The sequence below is a fragment of the Panicum virgatum genome, chromosome 2K (assembly GCF_016808335.1).
Source record: "Panicum virgatum strain AP13 chromosome 2K, P.virgatum_v5, whole genome shotgun sequence".
In the NCBI taxonomy this organism is placed as follows: Eukaryota; Viridiplantae; Streptophyta; class Magnoliopsida; order Poales; family Poaceae; genus Panicum; species Panicum virgatum.
The window spans coordinates 49,354,339-49,375,019 of NC_053137.1; the positions used below are offsets into that span (position 1 = coordinate 49,354,339).

General features: G+C 46.8%; 2 protein-coding genes and 1 pseudogene across 2 annotated transcripts; 1 reads left to right on the forward strand and 2 right to left on the reverse strand.

Annotated features, from left to right (window-relative positions):
• Nucleotides 1-295: 295 nt before the first annotated feature.
• Nucleotides 296-3,513, reverse strand: LOC120682150 (rhamnogalacturonan I rhamnosyltransferase 1-like). Its single transcript, XM_039963915.1, has 8 exons — nucleotides 2,988-3,513; nucleotides 2,526-2,593; nucleotides 2,262-2,350; nucleotides 2,020-2,185; nucleotides 1,631-1,920; nucleotides 1,346-1,550; nucleotides 1,112-1,266; nucleotides 296-832 (listed from the first exon to the last, which is right to left on the reverse strand). The coding sequence occupies exons 1-8, from the start codon at nucleotides 3,247-3,249 to the stop codon at nucleotides 484-486; spliced, it is 1,584 nt and encodes a 527-aa protein (XP_039819849.1). The 5' UTR covers nucleotides 3,250-3,513; the 3' UTR covers nucleotides 296-483.
• A 3,175-nt stretch (nucleotides 3,514-6,688) lies between these two features.
• Nucleotides 6,689-16,012, reverse strand: LOC120682143 (annotated as a pseudogene).
• A 1,395-nt stretch (nucleotides 16,013-17,407) lies between these two features.
• On the forward strand, nucleotides 17,408-18,790 carry LOC120682154 (dof zinc finger protein MNB1A-like). Its single transcript, XM_039963924.1, has one exon. The coding sequence runs from the start codon at nucleotides 17,702-17,704 to the stop codon at nucleotides 18,506-18,508; it is 807 nt and encodes a 268-aa protein (XP_039819858.1). The 5' UTR covers nucleotides 17,408-17,701; the 3' UTR covers nucleotides 18,509-18,790.
• Nucleotides 18,791-20,681: the final 1,891 nt, after the last annotated feature.

Here is a 20,681-nt window from a genome sequence, read left to right on the forward strand (position 1 = left end):
TTCCAATGCCAGCAACTCACTGAACTTGCGTCACATATTCCTTCATGTACTTGTCATCTACTCCACTTGATAAGCTTAGCTTCTAGAGTTATCAAGCTTCAGGTCAACATGGAACACAAAAAAAAGTCCTAATATAGTAGTTCGGGTTAAAGTTCATGTGCAGATATTGCCGTGCGTTTTTAGGAAGAAAACAGGAGGAGAATTGCAGTGCACTTCAGGAACAAATGCCGAATTCCACACCGGAAGAACTCCATCGGTATGTATTTACTTCGTCACAAGGAAGATCAATCATAACTGTAACGGAGACAAAATCACAAATTTTATTATCTCTTTCTGTACAAACAATTACAAAAAACATTTTACTTTTGACAAAGAAAAAGAATCAGTGAATCAAGTCATCAATCTGTGTCTAAGAATCTCCTAAGTGAAGGAGGCCCTTTTATCTCTCATATGCCTGTTCCTCAGAACAAGCGGGGCCTCCGTTTATTGCCAATGCACTCTGAAGTATAGTCCTTGCCAACCCTGCCTAAGCGTGCTATGGTTCTGAATTCTGAAAGGCCGCCCGTGAGGCGTGTTATACTGCGGGTACCACAAGGCTGACAGATCGTCAGGTTGGTGCAAACACTCGTGTGGATTCGCATAGAAGTACTCCTCTTCCTTGGGTTTGTCAGGAATCGCCTGCCTCGTAGACGGTTCCCCCATGCGGCTGGTATGTGATGCCTTGACAGAGGAGGAGAAATCAGCCCAGCTCAGTGTGCCGTTTCTGTACTGATCAACGAGCTCCACAATGAGCCTCCGATCTAGCAGTACCGTCTTCTTGAACCCCAAGTATCTGTGCTCACAAGAGGAGTAAAACATCATCGCATTAGCAGTTGAAGAGTGACTAACAGGTTTATTATGACAAAAGTTCATGACACTTCAGGTTTCACGTTATGAAAGTAACTATTACACTACTCCCAGCCCAACATTCTATATTTCTATTATTACAAGGATCCTAAAATTTGCCGCTTAAACATAATTTGGAAAAACTGCCAAGGTCCACTTGTAAGGATGACCATGCATGTGAGTTCTTTTATTGCTGGAAAATTACTGTTAGGATGTGATAAAGTACCTGCGATGACCTTCTACAACCTTTGCCATGTTACCGTCATAAGTGGGGATGAAAATATCACTCTCCAAGGATACCATATAATCTAGTGCTGCCATCTGGGATGAATGGTTCTGGAAAAGACTGAGATCTGAAGGTAATAGTGTCTCTTTTCTAACCTGATCAGCACCAATAGTAAATAGTTTTAGGAACTGAATCATAAGAATGCAGTACTAGCAGAAAAGATGCTGAACTGACCACATTGGGATAAGCAGAGGTAAGGGCAGCCATTCTTCTTTGTCCACCATATATTTCACCTGCCGCAATGTAAATTTGATAACTGCGCTCGATGCCGAGTGCCTGTAATACCAATGCAGTTTCCTCTGGCGTTAAAGGACACAGGCCATCTTTCCTCTTCGCATCAGAGTCAATCACTTTCTCCTTCCACCATGGGTAGGCATATCTTCCGAGTTCAAAATATAATTAATTTTTTAAATATATTACAAAAGGCACTCGAGAAATTTTTGGATGATGATGTAATACCTCATTTTCGTGAGCTCTTCAGCCTCCATTTTGCTGCAACCATGTGTGCATCCAGAGAAGGCGAGCATGTCCATCTCATACCGTAAGTGAAGAACTACAAATGGTCCATTCCGATGCAGAGCTTGAACCAGACGCCTCCCCAGGTTTTCTATTTCGGGGGTAAATCTCAGTGCATTATAATTGACACGGCACCTTAGTTTCTGAATCTCCACGGGTAAGCCATTATTTGCAAGGCGAGCATCTGTCCTGTTCAGGTGAAGAACCTTGTACTTCCTTATCAGAGGTAGAATCTGTTTTCCCCAAACAAACATTTACAATCTTCACCTGGTTTCGGATATAGTTTCAGCTCATGATGTCGCATTAGTGAAAAAAGGAAGATGCAATCAAACCTGATGATGGTAATAGGAGATGTCAGACCAACTGATGGGTGGCATGGAGTGAAGAAATCCCATTTCAGCTCTTCTTTTCAGTCTTGGAGGCAGCAGTCTCAGAATTCGGACCTCGTCTCTCAGTGATGCTATGAAGTAGTCCACATCGAATATATCTTGGAAATCACTGTAAAGTACCAGAATAAATTGAAGGCAAGACAACTGCAAGTGAATTTGCAGTGACTGAAGAAAGAAATTATCACCTAGGATCAGCCCAAAATGAAGCTTTATCCAGCTCTGGTACAATAAGAGTAACATTCAGATACCTTGCAATTGTCACCATATCACAAATCTGTTTGACAAAAAAAAGGAAGAAAAAGTGGAACCATTAGGCTTGAGTTTCAGCGTTTTAACAGCGACAGAGATTCATAAATACAAACTTTAATATGCAGACATTTTAACAAGTGCAGCAATTCAGAATATAATTCTCTGATAGTTGTATTAAGATTTTGATGCACAGTACTTACAGCTGCTCGCATCTGGTTAAGCCCACCGTTGCAGGAGACCATCAGATAGCCATTGTTTTTGTAGATTCCTGAATGCAGTACAGAACAAATCAAACGACTGGCCATGCTACTACTGGGTCTTGGTATAATTCATCGAAGAATTCATGAAAATACATGACAAATTGGTAGGTGACTAGACAAAACAAGAACAGAATTGAATTGGACTGGAAATAACCCCAGACTTTTGCACAAAAACAACATATCAAGTACACTACAACAAAAGCTGGAAACTGAACAATTCGAAGTTATTGATCTGTTTCTTGGGACGAGTTGAGAATAGAATATTTTTCCCCCGATAAGAAAGTAGAAGTGGGTGTTCAAAAGGGAATGACAGAAAGAAGAAAGTTTAGATATTCTTAGCCAAAGAAAGAAGGGAAGCCCTGATTCGCAAATATTCCGGAAACCAAGAAGCAAGCAATTTACTTTTGGGCTGAAGCGCCATAGAGCGCGCTGCCTCCCTCTGGCCGCCGTCCGCCGTAGCAACCGCCTCCGACCGGAGTTGCACGCCGTGCGGCTTGGTGAGGCAGCCGGGCCACCTGGTGAGCACGCTGGGCGCCCACAGCTCCCGGTAGGCCGCGAGGTGGACGACGCACGTCCAGAGCAGCACGGTGCTGGCGCGCGCCACCCACAGCCTCACCCGCGCCGACGACCGCCGCGCCTTCTCGGCCTTCCCGCCGCCGCCCATCTCATCCGAGGCACGACGCTGCCGAAGCACCTCCCTCCTGGAGTTCTAGGCCACCTGAATTTTGGAGGTTCTCGCGATCCCCCGGCCCCCGTGACCAGAGCTTAGCGCCGTCTCGGCCTATTTACCTGTCTGTCTTTATGGTTCTTGGCTCCCTGCCGAAACCGCCTGCGTGCGCGCGCCGGGCGGCGAACGGTGACGTGCCCGCGTCGCCGTGGGGGCTGCGAGCCTGCGACGGCTACCGGCGGCGAGGAGGAGGCGCGTGTCAAGTCGCGCCCGTGTGGCCGCCCAGGTTGGCTTATTTGTACGCCCACGGGGACGCGGAGCCTGTCCGTACGGTCAGCGAGGGCAGGGGCTATGAACCCGTGAGGTTAGACCGATGTGCGGGGCCGGATGTCAGGGGAACAGTGAATATACAGGGTGCACCAACTGCTAAGCCTCCGATTTGCCTTGAGCACGCCACGGCGGACCTTCAAAGTCGTCTACGTCTTACCACAAGTTACAGGTCTGTCTTATGTTAATCCTTTTAACATAGGCTATCAGTATCAATAAATGCAGTACCCTAATACAGTAGTTTTATATTATAAAAAAACTGTTTTTATAATGCATCAGTAATGTATGTGGCCTATCTATATAGTATTTAAAAATAGTTTTTATATGCGCATGGTATATTGCGGTCAAACTATATAAAATTTGAATATTGGTAGCAGTTCGGTGTGATTTAGATTTCATATGTGGTGAAATAAATCCACACAAGCTCAAGCACAAAACTCAGCAGGCATGCTCGTATTTTTTAAAATTTATTCTTAGAAATTAGCGGGCAGTGTACCCATTAATAGTGACATAGTCTGGTGATCCCGTCTTTCAGAGATGCTCGTAGAAATAGGGGGTGCGCCCGCATATATTCATATTGATGGGGTTCATCTACACTGCGTGTGAAAAAAACTGATTTAATGACTGACTTAAGACAAATCTACATATATGCTTAAATCTTCCATTGAAGGATGAATCAAATGAAAAAAAGGTCGCCTACCATGGGTGACTGGCCGAATGGGGCTAGGCTATGAACACACGTCAGAATGTTCATAACATGCTGATGGGAATACACGAGCCACAAAGTCAAGTGGGAAAGGGAAAAGAAAGTGGGTGACAGCCGGAATGTCTGCGGGCTTCTTCTGTGCTGGCGCATGGAACCCACCCACAGGCCACAAGGCCACAACAGCGCCCATGGATGAAGCCACGAAGGTGATCGGCCAGGATGGACGACGTGGACGGTGGACCTCTCAGGTGGAGAAGCGTCGAAAACAGAGGAGCCTGAAGGCCTCATTATCTTCAACTTGAAAACGGCCAAGAGTACTCCTCTCGTATCAGGCATTGCTTGTAGACGTGAGGTCTGTTTGGTCTAGAAAAATTGTAGCAAGATTTCAGTTGCTAATTGTTTATGGCCACCGTAAGTGGTTTGCTCGCCAAACCAAAATGATTCCCACAATGGCAGCAATCTTGTCGTGATATCAAACTGAAATTTGATTGAAACAATAATGGTAAGTGGTTTGCCGTGGTTTACCTAGGACACGACCAGGCATCGCAAGGCAAGCAAACTGCATGAGGTGCATAACATAGGATGAATTTGATGGCTCACTCTACATGTCCAACCGAACTCTAACACCAATTGTTCCGCCTAATTATTGGAACTAGGGAACAAGTCAACAAGAGCTTTAGACACCGGAGTTCAATAATTGTCCGTCCATAGCGACGAACGTTGTATTACCACCATATCTCGGTATTGTACCACGAGTCATCAACACTGATAACCAGGCGTCCAGCCGTTCGGAGCAAGTAAACCACAGCAACAGAATAATCACCGCGCACTCCAATGGTGATGCAATAATCGCATCATAGGCCTCGCGGATCGCGATAGCAACGGCAACCAACGCACGCCGCCGGCGTCTCCACCAAGCAATCGGTTGCCCAAATGATTCCATGACACCACCGCTGCGGAGCTAGAACCGAAAGCAGGCGCGAACGAGAAGCAAAGTAGCAAAATCCCATCGAGGCATCGACCAACCACACCACACAACACTGCCGTTCGGCGCCCAATCCAAAAACTATTGGCATGGGATGCACCCGCCCAGCATGGCAGCATATCATCGTCAAATCAACCACCACCAACACCAAGGTGTCGTGGCCATCCCTAACCATAATGGCATTATAGCACGTCCTATCTGCGGACTATGTAAAGTTGAGGTCGCATAACCTCAAGCCGGTTGGATGGCTATGATAACCAACTGAACGCTTCCTAAAGAGACGAATCACGAAATCAGGTGTGATCACGAGTGCATGATAAAATCATGAAGCCAAGCGAAGGATACGGAGTAGATCAGCACTGGGAAACCAGAGGCAATCAGATTCAGAGGCCGGTCATCGGATCCTCCAACGATTTTTTTTTAATCCTCCAACAAAGCTAAGATTGATTTGAAACACCAGCCAGCAATCAGATCAAGGTATTTTATTCTAGATTCACTTTCACCACTAGGTACAGGTGGCTGGTATAACCACATCTGGAACATGGTTTGGAACTTGGAAACACTTGAGTGATAGGATGTGAAGAAGGGTATCAGAGTAACAATAACCACATCCGCACAGTAGAGCCTGGTAATGCGTATTGACAGAAACAAGGACACATTGAACTCCAGGACTTATCCTTGGGGTTTGCTAGCTCTATAATATTCTAGGTATGACAGTTGTTTATATCACGGACCCATATGCACCAAATGGTACTTATTGGTGCGAGAGCAACATGCACTACAAGCCTAAATAATTGAAACACATAGAAAGTGCAATCTTAAACTAGGATATCGTGGAGAAATGTGCCAGTACGTTTCAAATAGTCATCATTTGCTTTGTTTTGTTGTATTGGACAATGAGGACACATGTATGATAGAAAGGGTGATTATAGGATCCTCACAAGAAAGAAACCATGACGAGGACAAACTCCGAAAAATGTGCTGAATACGTTTCAACAAGTCATCACTTAATTTGTAATGTTGCACTGGACATATGTGGCATAGCAAGAGGATGAGAGCGATTACACCATAAAAGATGTGCACAAGAATGAGACATGTAACCAGATCATTGTTTAAGTATAGTGTAAAAACAGCATATCATCTGTCAGATGAGCCAAAGAGAAGAAAGCAATATGCACTAACCTGGTCCACGAAGGAGGAAGTCAAAATCAACATCCATGCTGAAACATTTATTCTTTTCCAATAGCTCCATAGCTAACACTAGCAGGGTATCAACTAGAAACGTACGCCATAACGGGGTATCAACTAGAAACGCACGCCATAACGGCAACAGGCCTACTCGGCCATTTTCATGATGATTTGTTTCTGCAGGGAAAAATTTGGTTTCAAGCAAGCAATAGTGCATGAAAAAAAAATCATGTGGTACTAGACTCAGTATGCTAGATACCATGTTTCCACTGCTCTAGTGAGAGTTGTTTGTTCTAATGCAATTGTGTCAAGTACTCCTAGAGTCCAGGTTGCTAACCTTAACTGATGACCACTTCACCTACTAAAAGCCAAAAGACACTTCAAGGGTGCTTCACTTTCCAATGCAAGGTCTTTATCAACAATTATGAGGATGCAATCTTGTCCACTATGACACAGATCACAAAAGGTAATTCCTCAGTTTTGCACTAAGTTGCACAAATCTGTTCCATGAAAAGCCTCAGGCATGGGTCCATTAAGCAATAGTAATGTCATCCAACCGCAAAGCCTTCATGAGAAATGCATAATCAAAGGCTGTCTCATCACAGTGCATGAAGCGCCCACCCTCACCAAAATGGCCACTTTGCATATTTGTTTTGAGAATAACTGATTTGGAACAGGATGTGCATGTGATATCTCTCACTTTTGCAACCCACTTCGCAGCTTCCCAAATCCCTACCCTGTCAAACCAAGAAGGAAATGAAGAACTGACAAGGAAACTGACACGAAGAGGAAAAATAAGTAAAAAAAAAAGTGAGCTCACAGTTAACATAGAACAAGTATATACAGATGATCCATCAAGTCTGAAAAAGAATGGATATACTAGGGAAAAAAACCTTGTATCATTAAACGAGGCAGTCACCAGGACTGGTGGATAGCACACACCAGATGACAAGTTATCATAAGGAGAATAACTGCAGATCGCCTCAAATTCAGCTGGGATATTAGGGTCACCGAACTCTTCATAGTCCAAGACAGTGAGAGGTAAAGTAGGATCCAACATTGTGTTGCAGATATCTAGAAAAGGGACCTGTTTTAATATAAACGAGTGCAGTGCGCGCGCTATTGCGCGCGTAGTATTTTTCTTTGATTCCGTTTGGCAATATTTTTTTTTGTTTGCATTTGTTGAAATTCAAGTAGAGTGAACGTATTTTAAGAGTATATTATATGTAAGCAAAGATAGTATATTACGAATCGCGAAGAATTTAATGAGATCTTTAACCGCATAATTTGATGATAATTGCTGTAGCATCATTGTAGCTAATTATTAATTAATTACCATCATCAAATTCATCGCGAAAAGTTATACCTATCCTAAAAAAAGTTTTGCAAACAGACTTCATTTAGTACTTCATGCATGCAAGGTTTTTATCGGCGGCGAATGTTGGTTTTGTTTGGTTTTCTAGATTTAGAATCTAGAACGCACTTTGACCACTAATTAGAAGTATTAAATAAAGTTAGTTTATAAAAGTAATTCCAGTACCCTGCGCTACGAACTGTGAAGAATCTAAGTAGACCTTTGATCGCATAATTTGAGGATAATTATTGTAGTTTCGCTGTAGCCAATGATTGATCAATTATCGTCATCAGATTCGTCGCGAAAAGTTATACTCATCTCTAAAAAAGTTTTACAAACAGACTTCATTTAGTACGCCATGCACGTAAGATTCTTTTCTAGATTAGATTAGATTAGTTTAGAACAATTATTGATCAATTACCGTCATCAGATTTGTCGCGAAAAGTTATACCCATCCCTAAAAAAATTTTGCAAATAGATTTCATTTAGGACTCCATGCACGCAAGATTCTTTTCTAGATTAGATTAGATTACAAGTTACAACAATTAAACAGGGCCGTTGGATCGCGATCGGAACAATTAAATAGGGTCGTTGGATCGCGATCGGACAGGCGGATGAACCGTGAAGAATCTAAGTAGACCTTTGACCGCATAATTTGAGAATAATTACTGTAGTGTCGCTGCAGTCAATCATTGATCAATTATCGTCATCAAATTCGTCGCGAAAAGTTATACCCATCCTAAAAAAGTTTTGCAAACAGACCTCATTTAGTACTCCATGCATGCAAGATTCTTTTGTAGATTAAAATAGATTAGAACAATTATTCATTGATCCATTATCGTCATCAAATTCGTCGCGAAAAGTTATACCCATCCTAAAAAAGTTTTGCAAACAGACTTCATTTAGTACTCCATGCACGCAAGATTCTTTTCTAGATTAGAGTAGATTAGAACAATTATTGATCAATTACCGTCATCAGATTCGTAGCGGAAAGTTATACCCATCCCTAAAAATTTTTTACAAACAGGCTTCATTTGGTACTCCATGCATGCAATATTCTTTCCTAGATTAGATTAAATTGGAACAATCAAACAGGGCCGTTGGATCGCGATCGGGCGGGCGGCCGAATTTCGGCCGACGTGGCCGGCCTGGCCGCCCGCCGCCGTCCGGGGCTTTCATATATAGAAAATCCTAACAAAGTTTTGCAAACAAACTTCATTTAGTACTCCATGCACGCAAGATTCTTTTCTAGATTAGAGTAGATTAGAACAATTATTGATCAATTACCGTCATCAGATTCGTAGCGGGAAGTTATACCCATCTCTAAAAAAAATTTACAAACAGACTTCATTTGGTACTCCATGCACGCAATATTCTTTCCTAGATTAGATTAAATTAGAACAATCAAACAGGGCCGTTGGATCGCGATCGGACGGGCGGCCGAATTTCGGCCGACGTGGCCGGCCTGGCCGCCCGCCGCCCTCCGGGGCTTTCATATATAGAAAAATACAGGTTAATGATAAAAAAAACCAAACAAAATGATTATTACCAAAAGCATAAGTAGGGACAGAAAACCAGTGCGAAATGAATCCATTTACTTGCCCAAGAATTTGTCTAACTGAGCTGATTGATTTACCTTGAGAACTGCAGCAGAAAATAAGTCTGGAAGCATATTAATGACTGCACCCACCAGCAGACCGCCAGCACTACAGCCTATAGCACAAAGACGATTTTGGTGAACCAAGCCTTCCTTGATGAGATGCATACCGCATGCAGCAAAATCATGAATTGAATTTATCTTGTTAGCTTTGGTTCCTGCCTGATGCCATGATAAATCCCCTCCGCCCCTACATGATTAGGCTCAAGAATAGCTTCTCATAAACCAGAAGTATCAATATAAACAAGAATTATAACAACGAAAAAAAAGCCAAAAAACAATCTTCTGTTCATATTGCAGAGAATTCCTGACTAGCAGCAGCTTTGTATTATGCCACAGACCTTGCCAGCTAAGCCAAATTACATGAGGTTGTTCAAACCTCCAAGCAACTTTGGAAAAAAAAAGAATTTCCTGACTACAAAACAACTAGTTTCAGAAATCTGGCCAATGTCCCTGTAATAAGGGATTGTTGGATTAGGAACTATATATGCTAGGACAGTAAATCAACATTATTTTTGCCCGAGACCGAGTACCATTTATCTCAATAAGCTAGCAAATAAGGTCTTTAACAGAAACTAAAGGTTAAAATTCGCGTGCTCCTAAGATTCAGTGGACTAATGGATCCAATCTTCATATAAAATTCTGAAAGATGGTGGGGGCAGTAGTCACTGCAGCTTTATAAGCTGAGCATACCTAACATCTGCAAATGCAAGAACCCATCCTCGAGAGAGGAGACTTAACCTCTCTGAACACCAGCTTTTGTCCAAATCTTCTCCATAAGATCCATAGCCATATAAGATCCCAGGTGATTCTCCATGACGATGTGCTTCCTGTGAATACAGAATGACTAATGGTATCAAAACACCATCATGTGATATAACTTCGATCCTTATACATGAGTATAGCTTGGAAAGATCACTCCAACTTTGTGAAGTTTCAACAAGCTGCAGGTTTTGTTGGATGCTTGAAACATTGGATTTGCCCACGGTGCCTAGATTTGCAGACAGGCTAGTTACTTCCTCTTGATGAAGAATGGTGAAAGTCCTTTTTCTCAAATCGTAATCCACAGTTAAGTCTGGAATCTGAGGCACACAAATTTACAGATTTATAGGAACAAACTTAATTAACATGCAAATCCGTTGGTTAATCAAATAAGAAGATCGTTTAATATGACAGAAAAGTATTGTTTAGCTGTACAGTTTTGTGAAATACGACCAATTGCACAGAAAGTGAAGCCAAACAGTACCATCAGTGGTACAATGGAATTACTGAGCTCTAAGCTCTAGTAGTGATAAATGAAAGCATCGGATACTGGAACTCAAGAAAAGGACGTCTAATACCATCTGGAATGAAAAAATATTATAAGAAAAACACTTTTACATAGATAAAAGCTGTACCACAGGCGATGAAACAACCAGACGATAAGTTGATGACATGAAATCATTGTTGGATCCCGGAATAATACTGCACATATTTGATGGTATCGGGAAATACCATGGGTTGAGATCATTAACTTCCTTTGGCTCCTGCAGAATCCATAAAGGCAGTAAACCAATCTCATTTCTCTAAGAAGGATCGGAAGTGACAAACATAGAAACAACAAAGAGAATGAATACTCTCCAGTCAGATAAAGACATCATTCAAACCAATATGATAAGTGTTACTTGAACTAGCTCCTCTGGTTGGAATGACTTCTTTATCTGACCGGACTGAGGGATACATTTTATAATCCACAACTGTTGTTAATAAAGTTACAGTATCAGATAAGTCAATGCTTGCAACATATAGTTTATAGTCTAAACTCTAAAAGATAGAGGTGCACATCAAACATCTATGAGTTCTATCTCACTACAAAGAAACCACATGATAAATGATACAAGGCAAATAAAATTTACCTGAACATCAACATCAATTGGCATATTGATGGAGCAAAAAAGAGGAGTTCTGTTCTTTTGAAGAAAGAGAACTAGATTATCATGAAAAATATCCATATCCTGAATGGTGCAGTCCGACCCAGGGAACGTCACTATCTAGAAATAGGCATACAATCGCCAACTTAGGAAAATATTATGACCACTAATTTCAAACAAAATTGCTTAAATAAAAACAGCAGCTTACAGTTTACAACAATGATTTAATTTACCCATGCAACATAGTTATAATGAACTTGTGTCCTTCAAAGGCGGCTGCGATCAGCATCTTTTGGTAAAAAGAAAAATGGGGGTTTTTTTTTGGGGGGGAGGCTGAAAATCAGGGGGGTTTCAAATACCCTCCTACATCAGAATTCCTTATAATCTGACGCTAACAAGTTCTATGTGTTTTCAGATTCCCCTGCGTCCATTGAGTGCTGACTGGCCAATGTAGCTATAGTCTAGCCCTCCAACATTACCCAACTCATTACACATACTATGAAATGCCAGAGATGCTACGTGCAACAAATAATTGTGCCAAAGCTTGCCAAGTAAAAGAAACACATAGGGCAGTGATTGCACTCAAACTTGAAGAAAATAGTCAGTCTCCATGGTGATCGCTGAGAAAAACTCTTTCGCAAGCTTATTAGGGACAAACCAAATCACCCAATGAGGTTATGCGCCAACTACATCAGTTGGTCAACGAGTAGAGAGGGTATTTGAAGCATATAAAACTTGTTAGTGTTACTGTAAATTGAGATGTGAGAGGATATTTGGAAACCCCCCAAGCTTGCAGGTGGGCTTTTGCAATTTCTCTTAAAGATATCAATGCTACCAAACAAAATATCTTAACAATACTAAAGTAATAAGTGATGCCTACATATCTAGTTCGTGCTTCAGCTCTATGAATGTATGTTCAAATTCCAAAGTGGAAGCTAATCACCTTCAAACCACAAGAAAGAGACACACCTGCCACCTATCCACCAATGACTTTTCAGCCTGACACCTGGCCAGATAGTAGCCTTCAGTCATCATTTCAGTGTCATTTACAGGAGCATTGGTAAGGATGTAAAAGAACCCATTGTGGTGCTCCAAAAAGTACTGAACTTTATCAACACGTTTCCGTATAGGCCATAAGCCTTCTCTTACATTATCAGATTCCATCACAAAAACCTGCAGGCATACAAGAAAAATATAAGAAAAATCTATTCGAAAGGACAGAAGATCAATGCTGCAAAGTGCATTTGGAACCAGAGAAAAGGTTTCAAAGGAAACCTACCTCAGATGAGGTCCTTGTGTTAGAATTGCAGTTATATACTTAAAATCTTTTGTACTTGTAATATCTACGCAACAATTAACATCTTCCTCTGTGAAAACTAGAAACCCTGCTTCATCCGATTGTAACTTTTTCCAGAAAACCCTGTGACATGTTAGCATATCAAAAACAGAAAATGATAAAAAATTGTTCAAGTTCATGATACTAGAATATGATATATATAGCACCTTTGGTGGAAGGGAAATTACTGGTTAGGACGTAGAGTCTCATCACAGACAGTGTAAAACAAACTTTCACTGTTGCAAGCCCATGCTAAACTAACTATCCCTTTGTCTGGTGAGCTAAAGATGGCATGCTCAGATTGAAGATCTTTTACTTCAAGGGAAAATAGTTCACCCCCAGATGTATCAACTGTATATGCAAGGAACCTATGATCTGGAGAGATTCGACAACTCCCAATGTGCACATAACCTGCATATAATATGCAAAATTACAAAGTAATTAATTTACACAGCCAAGCAACAACATCCTCATTTTGAAAATCAGTAAACATGAGCAAATAAACATGGTGTAGAGGCTGGATTTTTTTCCATTATCTAAAAAGGAGCAAAAAAAAAAAGAGGCAATGCTCAAGCAGTAACTGCATGAGCAAAATAATCAATGAATACAAAATTAAACAGAGGTAGAACAGGATATTAGATCAAGATCTTGATTGTTAAGCATGTGTAGAAATCCATACCGAATTTAGCACCTACCATTTTTCTCTGCAACCTCATTCCAGTCAAGCAACACTTGCTCCTTCTCTGAACCAGAAAGGTAATCCAGCAGAGCTCGTGCTAGACCGTGACAGGGCTTCAACTTCCTAGATAAAACAGGGTATTCCTTTCCCTCTGGAACATACTGATAATACAACCTGGATCCGAAAAACAAGTTATATGTTCTAAGGTCTACCTCTGGAATTATTTTGTGAAAGTAGAACTACATATACATTGTATAAACGTATTGCACCACTAATTCTTGTATTATAAACATTGCACCAGTCGGAACCAAACATAATATAAACTACTAGTCCCACACGCGCACTAAGTTATTTGTTGATGTCACATACTTTAAAAAATAAAAAGAAATACATAAAAAACAATTTCAGTTAAATGCATACATAGTGAGAAAGAGAAATCCGGGTGTGTGTTGGAGGGGGTCAAGTAATCTGGCCAGCCTTTCCCGTTGTGGTTGTGTAAAATTTTGTAAACATACTCCCTCTGTCCTAAAAAAACAAGTCATCCTAGGAATTCTAGGACAAATTAACAAGAAGGTAAAATGACCATGTTTGCCCCTATTTATTACCCATATTTGACACTAACTGATTCTTGCATGCACATGCACTTTCTAAATAGGGTAAGATGACTTGTTTTTTGGGACAAAATTTGAATCCTAGAGTGGCTTATTTTTTTGGGTTAATTGGATCCATGCCATTACAATTTTTCAAGTTCACTGATCTGTCATTACAATTCGTCATATTAAAATCATGCCACTGCAATTTTACAACTCTCCGAAACATGCCACTACATACCTCTTCGCCGTGTTTTCTAAAATTTATGGACTAAAATACCCCCAGCCTTCTTCTTCCTCCTCCTTTCATCCCCTCTCTCGTTCCTCTCTGTCTCTGAGACTAGATCCCCTCCGCCGCCGCACCTCAGCTCGACAGGAGGCTCGGCTCAAAGGTTCCGTGGGCGGCAGAGCAGGCCGGCGGCGCACGGGTCGTTCCCCAGCGGCGAGTAGGCGCGGGCCAAGGAACACCGGCAGCAGCGTGAGTCCGGCGGCGGGTCCGAGCACTCAGGGTTGCAGCGATCAAATCTAACCAATAGCTTTGAAGGCTCGTGCGACCAGGTACGCGCGCTGGCCGTCCGCAGGGAGCCACGCACACAGGCCGGTGCAACAGGCGAGCGGGCGGCCGGCAGGAGGCGCGCAGGTCGCATGAGGTAGCGAGCGGAAGGCCAGCATGAGGCAGCGGGTGGGCGGCATGAGGCTCTGCGCGCCGGAGTGGGCAGCCGGTAGGAGGGCCGCCGTCAATCGCTCGAGAGCAGGTGTGAATGCGTGATGCGAAGGTGGTCGATCTGGATGGGATGTGATTGGGCTATCGATCGATCTCGTGGCACCGGAGGTTCGCCTGGGTGCACATCCGTCTGCCGACGGTGCCAATGACGTGTGGCACGCCCTCCGGTGCCAATAGGACAAAGCAAATCTTAAGCCTCTCGAGCCCCAACCAAATCTTGGATTCCATGCAAACAGCACAAAGCATGGTCATCTCGAAAGGAGGGAGTACCCTTGTTTCATCTGTAGCCCTCCCTGCAAGCCCGGATTGAGGAGCAGGAAAGGGAGCAGCACCCCAAGGGCCGGGGCGCCGGCGGCAAAGAGGATGTGACCATGGAGATGAGAGGAAAGAGAGGGGATGAGAGGAAGAAGAAGGCCGGGGTTATTTTGGTCCATAAGTTTTAAAAAACACAATGAAGGGGTACGTAGTGGTACATTTTGGAGAGTTGTGAAATTGCAGTAGCACGATTCCAATATGACGAATTGTAATGGCAGATCAGTGAACTTGGAAAATTGTAATGGCATGGATCCAATTAACTCTATTTTTTTAGGAAGGAGAGAGTATCATCTTAGTACTCAAACTGCCAAAACTAACTAAACATTTTGAATATCAGAATCGCAAAACTCTAACCTAAACAACACGCCCTGTTTAAGAAAACAGCCATATATGTAGCTACTGGACGAATTAAACAGTCGAAGTGCAAAATCTCATCTCAACGGATGCGTGCCGAACCATATCTAGACTAGATACACAAGCTCAGAAATCACAGGAGTAGAACAACGCCATGACATAGCCACAATTTAGAAAACCGCGTCAACATATTCCAATCTACGGAGCAACGAGGCAGCGAGATACGAACCAAGGGCCCCACGGCTGGGGCGGTGTGGCGGCGGAAGGGGGCAGCCGGGCGCGCATCTCGGCGGCGACGCGCGCGCGGAGGCTGCCGCCGCCGGCCGAGCCGACGAAGGCGTCGGCATAGGCGTTCTCCGCGGCGAGGAGAGCCGCGAGGTCCGGGTCGGAGGTATCGCGCATCCAGTGGTACGGGTCACTCCACGACCTCCCGTGCGCCGACACGGTGAACGGGACCTTCTTCGCCACCGGCGGCGGCGGGAGAGCGGCAGGGCCCGGGAGCTGCGGCTGTGAGGGGCGGAGGGAGCTACGGCGGCAGGAGGTGGCGAAGAGGCGGAGGAACGCGGCGGGCCGCGGGCGCCGGCGGAGCATCGCGCCGGTTTGTTTTTGTTTTGCTGCTGCAGAGTTTGCTGCGGGAGGAGTGGGCTTGGGCCTGGTGGGGTTTTGATGAGGTTTTGGCGTCCAAATTCAAAAAGCATCCTAAAAAAAGGTAAAAAGACCAATATATTATCCCAAAAAAATATGATTACGTCACTTACTCGTTTATATTTTTACGTTCGCAAATTTCATTTCCACTTAGTTGATATTTCAAAACTATGAAATTTGAACCTTTAGTCATGACTAGCTAGTGATTATAACTTAAGAAAATACAGAAATAGGATGCCTTTCGTGACACAATTGATATAATCTACTTTTTCGTATCCTTCTCTCGTGTCTTAATTCTTATAGTACATCCCTTTGCCATAGTGGGATATCTAAGCTTAACACTGTTACACTGGCATACAACTGCAGTTGCAGGTGCCGAAATAAAGGTTTCGTCGTGCCACCCTTCTGCACTATCCCGCTCGATCAGACAACCACACGCGTGTAGCGCCGATTCCCGCCACACGCGCGCGCTGAACAGCTCAAGCCCATCCCGCTCGATCAGACAACCATCGCTCATCGATCCTTCCATCCGCACGATCGCGCCACATGCGCGCTCCACTACCCCCGCGCCTAACTTAGGCCCCACCGGCGTCGGCGCGGCGGCCACCCTTCGCCCCAATCGCCCGTCGCTGCCTCATCACTGGTCACTAGGCGCAGTATTCCTCATGACCTCGAAGGCTTGGACCCTGAACAAATGCGCTGGCCTAGTGGTCGAGGCAGCCGAGGTCCCCGACGGCGGCGCGGCCGATGGCCGCCGACACCCTTGCCCGTGGCGACGAGCCACCCACACGGCCCCACCAAGCGAATGGGTCGATGGTCCCGCCCGCGCGCGGCCGCCAGAACCTAACTTCTCTCGCAGCACCTGTAGCTGACTCGCCGCAGTTCAGATCCAGTACACCGACGGCCGGGGCTGGGGCAGCCGGGCAGCCTTCGCGCCGCGCCGGCGCGCTGGTCCACGATGCAGTTATCGCGAGAGCGCGCTTCGTACGGCGCGGTAGGTAAGGGGGGTAGACCAGCGGAGGGGAGCAGGCAGTGTCCAGTGTGGGCCGCAGTCGCGGGTGGCTGGCTGGCGGCATGGCCCCGCCGTGCCCCGTGCGCGCGCCACGGACGCGCACGGCACCGCCCGGCACAGTACAAATTATCGGCGGTTCCTGCTGCCCTGTCCCGCCGGTCGCCACTGTGCCGCGGTCAAGGAGCTGTACTGTGACGCGTGCGCGCGGGGCACCCGCGCCAGCCGGACCGCGCGCCACGGTTCCCACATCACCCCCCCACCTCACCTCCCCCACGGACCGCGCGCCGCCGCGCCGCTCGATGCGCGCCCGCCACTTGACTTGACCGACCGCACCGCGCGCGTGGACAGGCCACTGACGCGTCGGCCCCGGCGGCGGTAATAAGAAAGCCAGAGCCCGTCGTCGTGCGGTTTCATTTTCACCACCGGACCTGCACCTGCTCCACCGTCCAGGGCGCCGGTGCCCCCATAAACCCGAGAGCGACCACCACCGCTGGCCAGCCGAAACACAACGTCATCCGCCTCTGCTCCGATCCACACGCCGGCTTACGCGCCTAGGCCGGCCAGCCAGCTAGCTAGCTAGCTCTGCTCGTCGGCAGCACCTGCGCCGCTCGCTCCGATCGCGTGCGCGCTAGCTCCGGCGTCCCACGCCACGCCGCCGCGCGCTCGCATGCAGGAGCCCGGGCGCCGGCCCGCGCCGCCGTTCGCGGGCGTCGACCTCCGCAGGCCCAAGGGCTACCCGCCGGCGCCGGCGCCGACGGCCGCGGAGCCGGAGGACCTCGCGGCGTTGCACGCCGGCGATCCGTGCCCGCGGTGCGAGTCGCGGGACACCAAGTTCTGCTACTACAACAACTACAACACGTCGCAGCCGCGCCACTTCTGCAGGTCGTGCCGCCGCTACTGGACCAAAGGTGGCTCCCTTCGCAACGTCCCCGTCGGTGGCGGCACCCGCAAGAGCTCGTCGTCGTCGTCCTCGTCGCCGGCCCCTCCCTCGCCCGCCGCCGCGCCCAGGAGCACGAAGCGGTCGAAGAACTCCAAGCGCCGCCGCGTCGCCCCGGCCCCGGAGCCCGCCCCCGCGGCCGGCACGGACGCCTCCACCACCACCACCACCATCACCGGCGTCGAAAACACCGCACCGACACCCTCGCCGGAGACGGTGGCCGCCACGGAGAAGCCTGCTGCGCCGGAGGAGCATGCAGCGGCGGTTGCCGCCGCGGAGAAGATGCCCGCGCCGGAGCCGGCAGCGACGGTTGCCGCCACGGAGATGCCGACCGCGCCCCCGGCGGCCGTCAGCGGTTTCACGGACACGTCCACGGCGCCCGGGGTCGGGCTCGCGGACGTTGGCAGCGGCGGCGGCAAGGAGCTGCCGCCTGACCCGAACCACTTCGAGTGGCCGTCGGGCTGCGACCTGGGGCCCTACTGGGGCACCGGCTTGTTCGCCGACTCCGACCCGGCGCTGTTCCTCAACCTGCCGTGAGGCCGCGAGCAGAGACCGCCATGGCTAAGTTAACCGAACAACCATCAGGACGCACGAGACGACGCACCATGATTAGCTCCTGAAGCTGAAGATGGCTGCCGCAGTTTCCTGAGTCCACTGTAGTGATCTCTACTACCCCTCTAGTTCTCTTATTACTAGTGTTCTGCTGGTTTTAATCGCCGTTTTTACTCCAACCAAAAGGCTGACATGGGATATCTAGCTGGGATTCGCAACAACTCTGTGCTTGTTATGAGCTAATTGATCACGGTGCTCTCAAGACCATGAAAATCACAAGAACAGTAGCAAGGACCAAGGAGAACACGACTCCTAGGGGCTCGTGTGCGACCCAGTGTGCGTCGCAAGCGTGTCGCGCAGGGTTCTCGTAAAAGTTAAACTAGTATTATCGCTAAGCCACCATTGATCGACGATCATGTTCTAGTTGGGTCGGCACTTATCCTCAAGTATAATACACAGCCACACAGGAAATAACCGACCGTATCCGTATACAATGGAGCATAAATCCCGGAGCAGCGGCGGCATGAAAATCGATCGATCGTGTCGTGCATCCGCGGCCGAGGTCACGCAGCGAGCCGAGGAATTCCTAGATTCGGCGAGTAGGGTGGCTCGGGTCTGGCCGGCCGGCTCGCGTGCTCGTGCACGCGCAGGGCGGCGACGGCGCCAATGATGCCGCCGCCGCGCGATCGCGCACGTCGAGTCGTCGAGTGATTGGCAGTTTTGTTTGGCACGCGCGTACGGTACGGCGTCGATGATCGGGGTGGTATGGACCGGACGCGAGGGGGCTGGTGGAACCCGGGCCGGCGGTCCTCCTCCGTTCGGTTGGACGTCGGCGTCGCGGGGGCGCTTCGGAATTCCGGGCCGCGGCGGGCTTGATTCCCGACGGCGACGCGTCTCGATTCCGACGGCGACGGGGGGGCGTCCCGCGCGCCGCGCCAGGGACGACGACGGGTCGGTGTCAGGGCGCGCCGCCCCCGCACCGCACGGCCGTATCGGGGTGCGATTCGCGTCGGGCGGCGCGGGGCCAGGGCCGCGGCCGGTTCACGTCAGCGACAGCCCGACTCGCTGGCTCTGGCCGATGGCTATGTCGCGTTCTCAAGGTCGCGGTGATGTTGCCAACCCGCTGCGGAGAGGTCGCTAGCAACATTAGTGAGAATCGTTTCGTCGACCAGGTGTGCGGATCAAAGTCAGCAACCAAATCAGCACGACATTTCATCACGGCAGATCTGCTGAAGAGTTACAGTGCGTTTACCTATCTCAGTTGCCCGAGGCTTCAGGTCACAATTGTTGTGCGTTTAGCCCAGAAGAAGTGAGGACCCCTCTGGTTCCAACATATGGAACACAAAGATATGTCAATCGAGTGGAAGATAGTCCCAACTACATTTACTAATATCCCAACAAATTAATGAAACTCTGCAGGTCTGATTGGTAGAGCTCTAATTCTGATTTTTTTTATGGGAGCTGGCGTTATGAGAAATGTGATTTGCGATTGAAAGTGAGTCTCTTTGATTCTGTAGCATAAAGTTTTAAAATCAATATGGAGAATGACTCTACAAGATCAGGAGAAGCTAATTTTTCAGCTCCTAGCCTTCTTAGTTGTTTTCTTAGAATCACTTCAAAGAATCCGCAGAAAATTACTTCTCTTTGAAAAACTGTTTGGCAGAGCTCCTGCTGGATTCAGCCAAGAATCACCTCTGGAAGCTCTACCAAACGCACCTGTGGCATTGACACAATAGTTCATTGTACCATTACACTTGTCTTCTTCTTCCCCGTTATGCTTGTGATATAGTGCTGGTTTAGGGAGATGACTCGGTGCTAGCATGTCAAAATGACTATCTTTTCAAGATTTACATCATTAGACCTGGTTTTAGAGCAGTGGTTGGTTTGCCTTCGTTTCAACAAAATGTGGCTACACATTATTAGATGATCTTAGAGTTCGGAGCCTATAATAATTCTGAGATCAAACATCTTTTTAGAGAAAAGTAGAGATAACGTTTATTTATGCTCGACACATACTCTATCTTTATGAGTAGATGAGATACTAGGTCCACAGATTTTAAAGTTCCAATCCAAACGGAAAATTCGTGTAGACTTAGGCCATGTTTAGGAGGGATCTAGCATGGGGTATGGAGTCCCCCTCCTATTTTTTAACCATGAA

Coding starts and splice junctions, on each gene's coding strand:
- LOC120682154 (XM_039963924.1), top strand. CDS start 17,702: ATGCAGGAGCCCGGGCGCCGGCCCGCGCCGCCGTTCGCGGGCGTCGAC.
- LOC120682150 (XM_039963915.1), bottom strand. CDS start 3,249: ATGGGCGGCGGCGGGAAGGCCGAGAAGGCGCGGCGGTCGTCGGCGCGG. Junction 1,921..2,019: donor TCTCCTATTACCATCATCAG/GTTTGATTGCAT, acceptor TGGGGAAAACAG/ATTCTACCTCTGATAAGGAA. Junction 1,551..1,630: donor GAAGAGCTCACGAAAATGAG/GTATTACATCAT, acceptor TGAACTCGGAAG/ATATGCCTACCCATGGTGGA.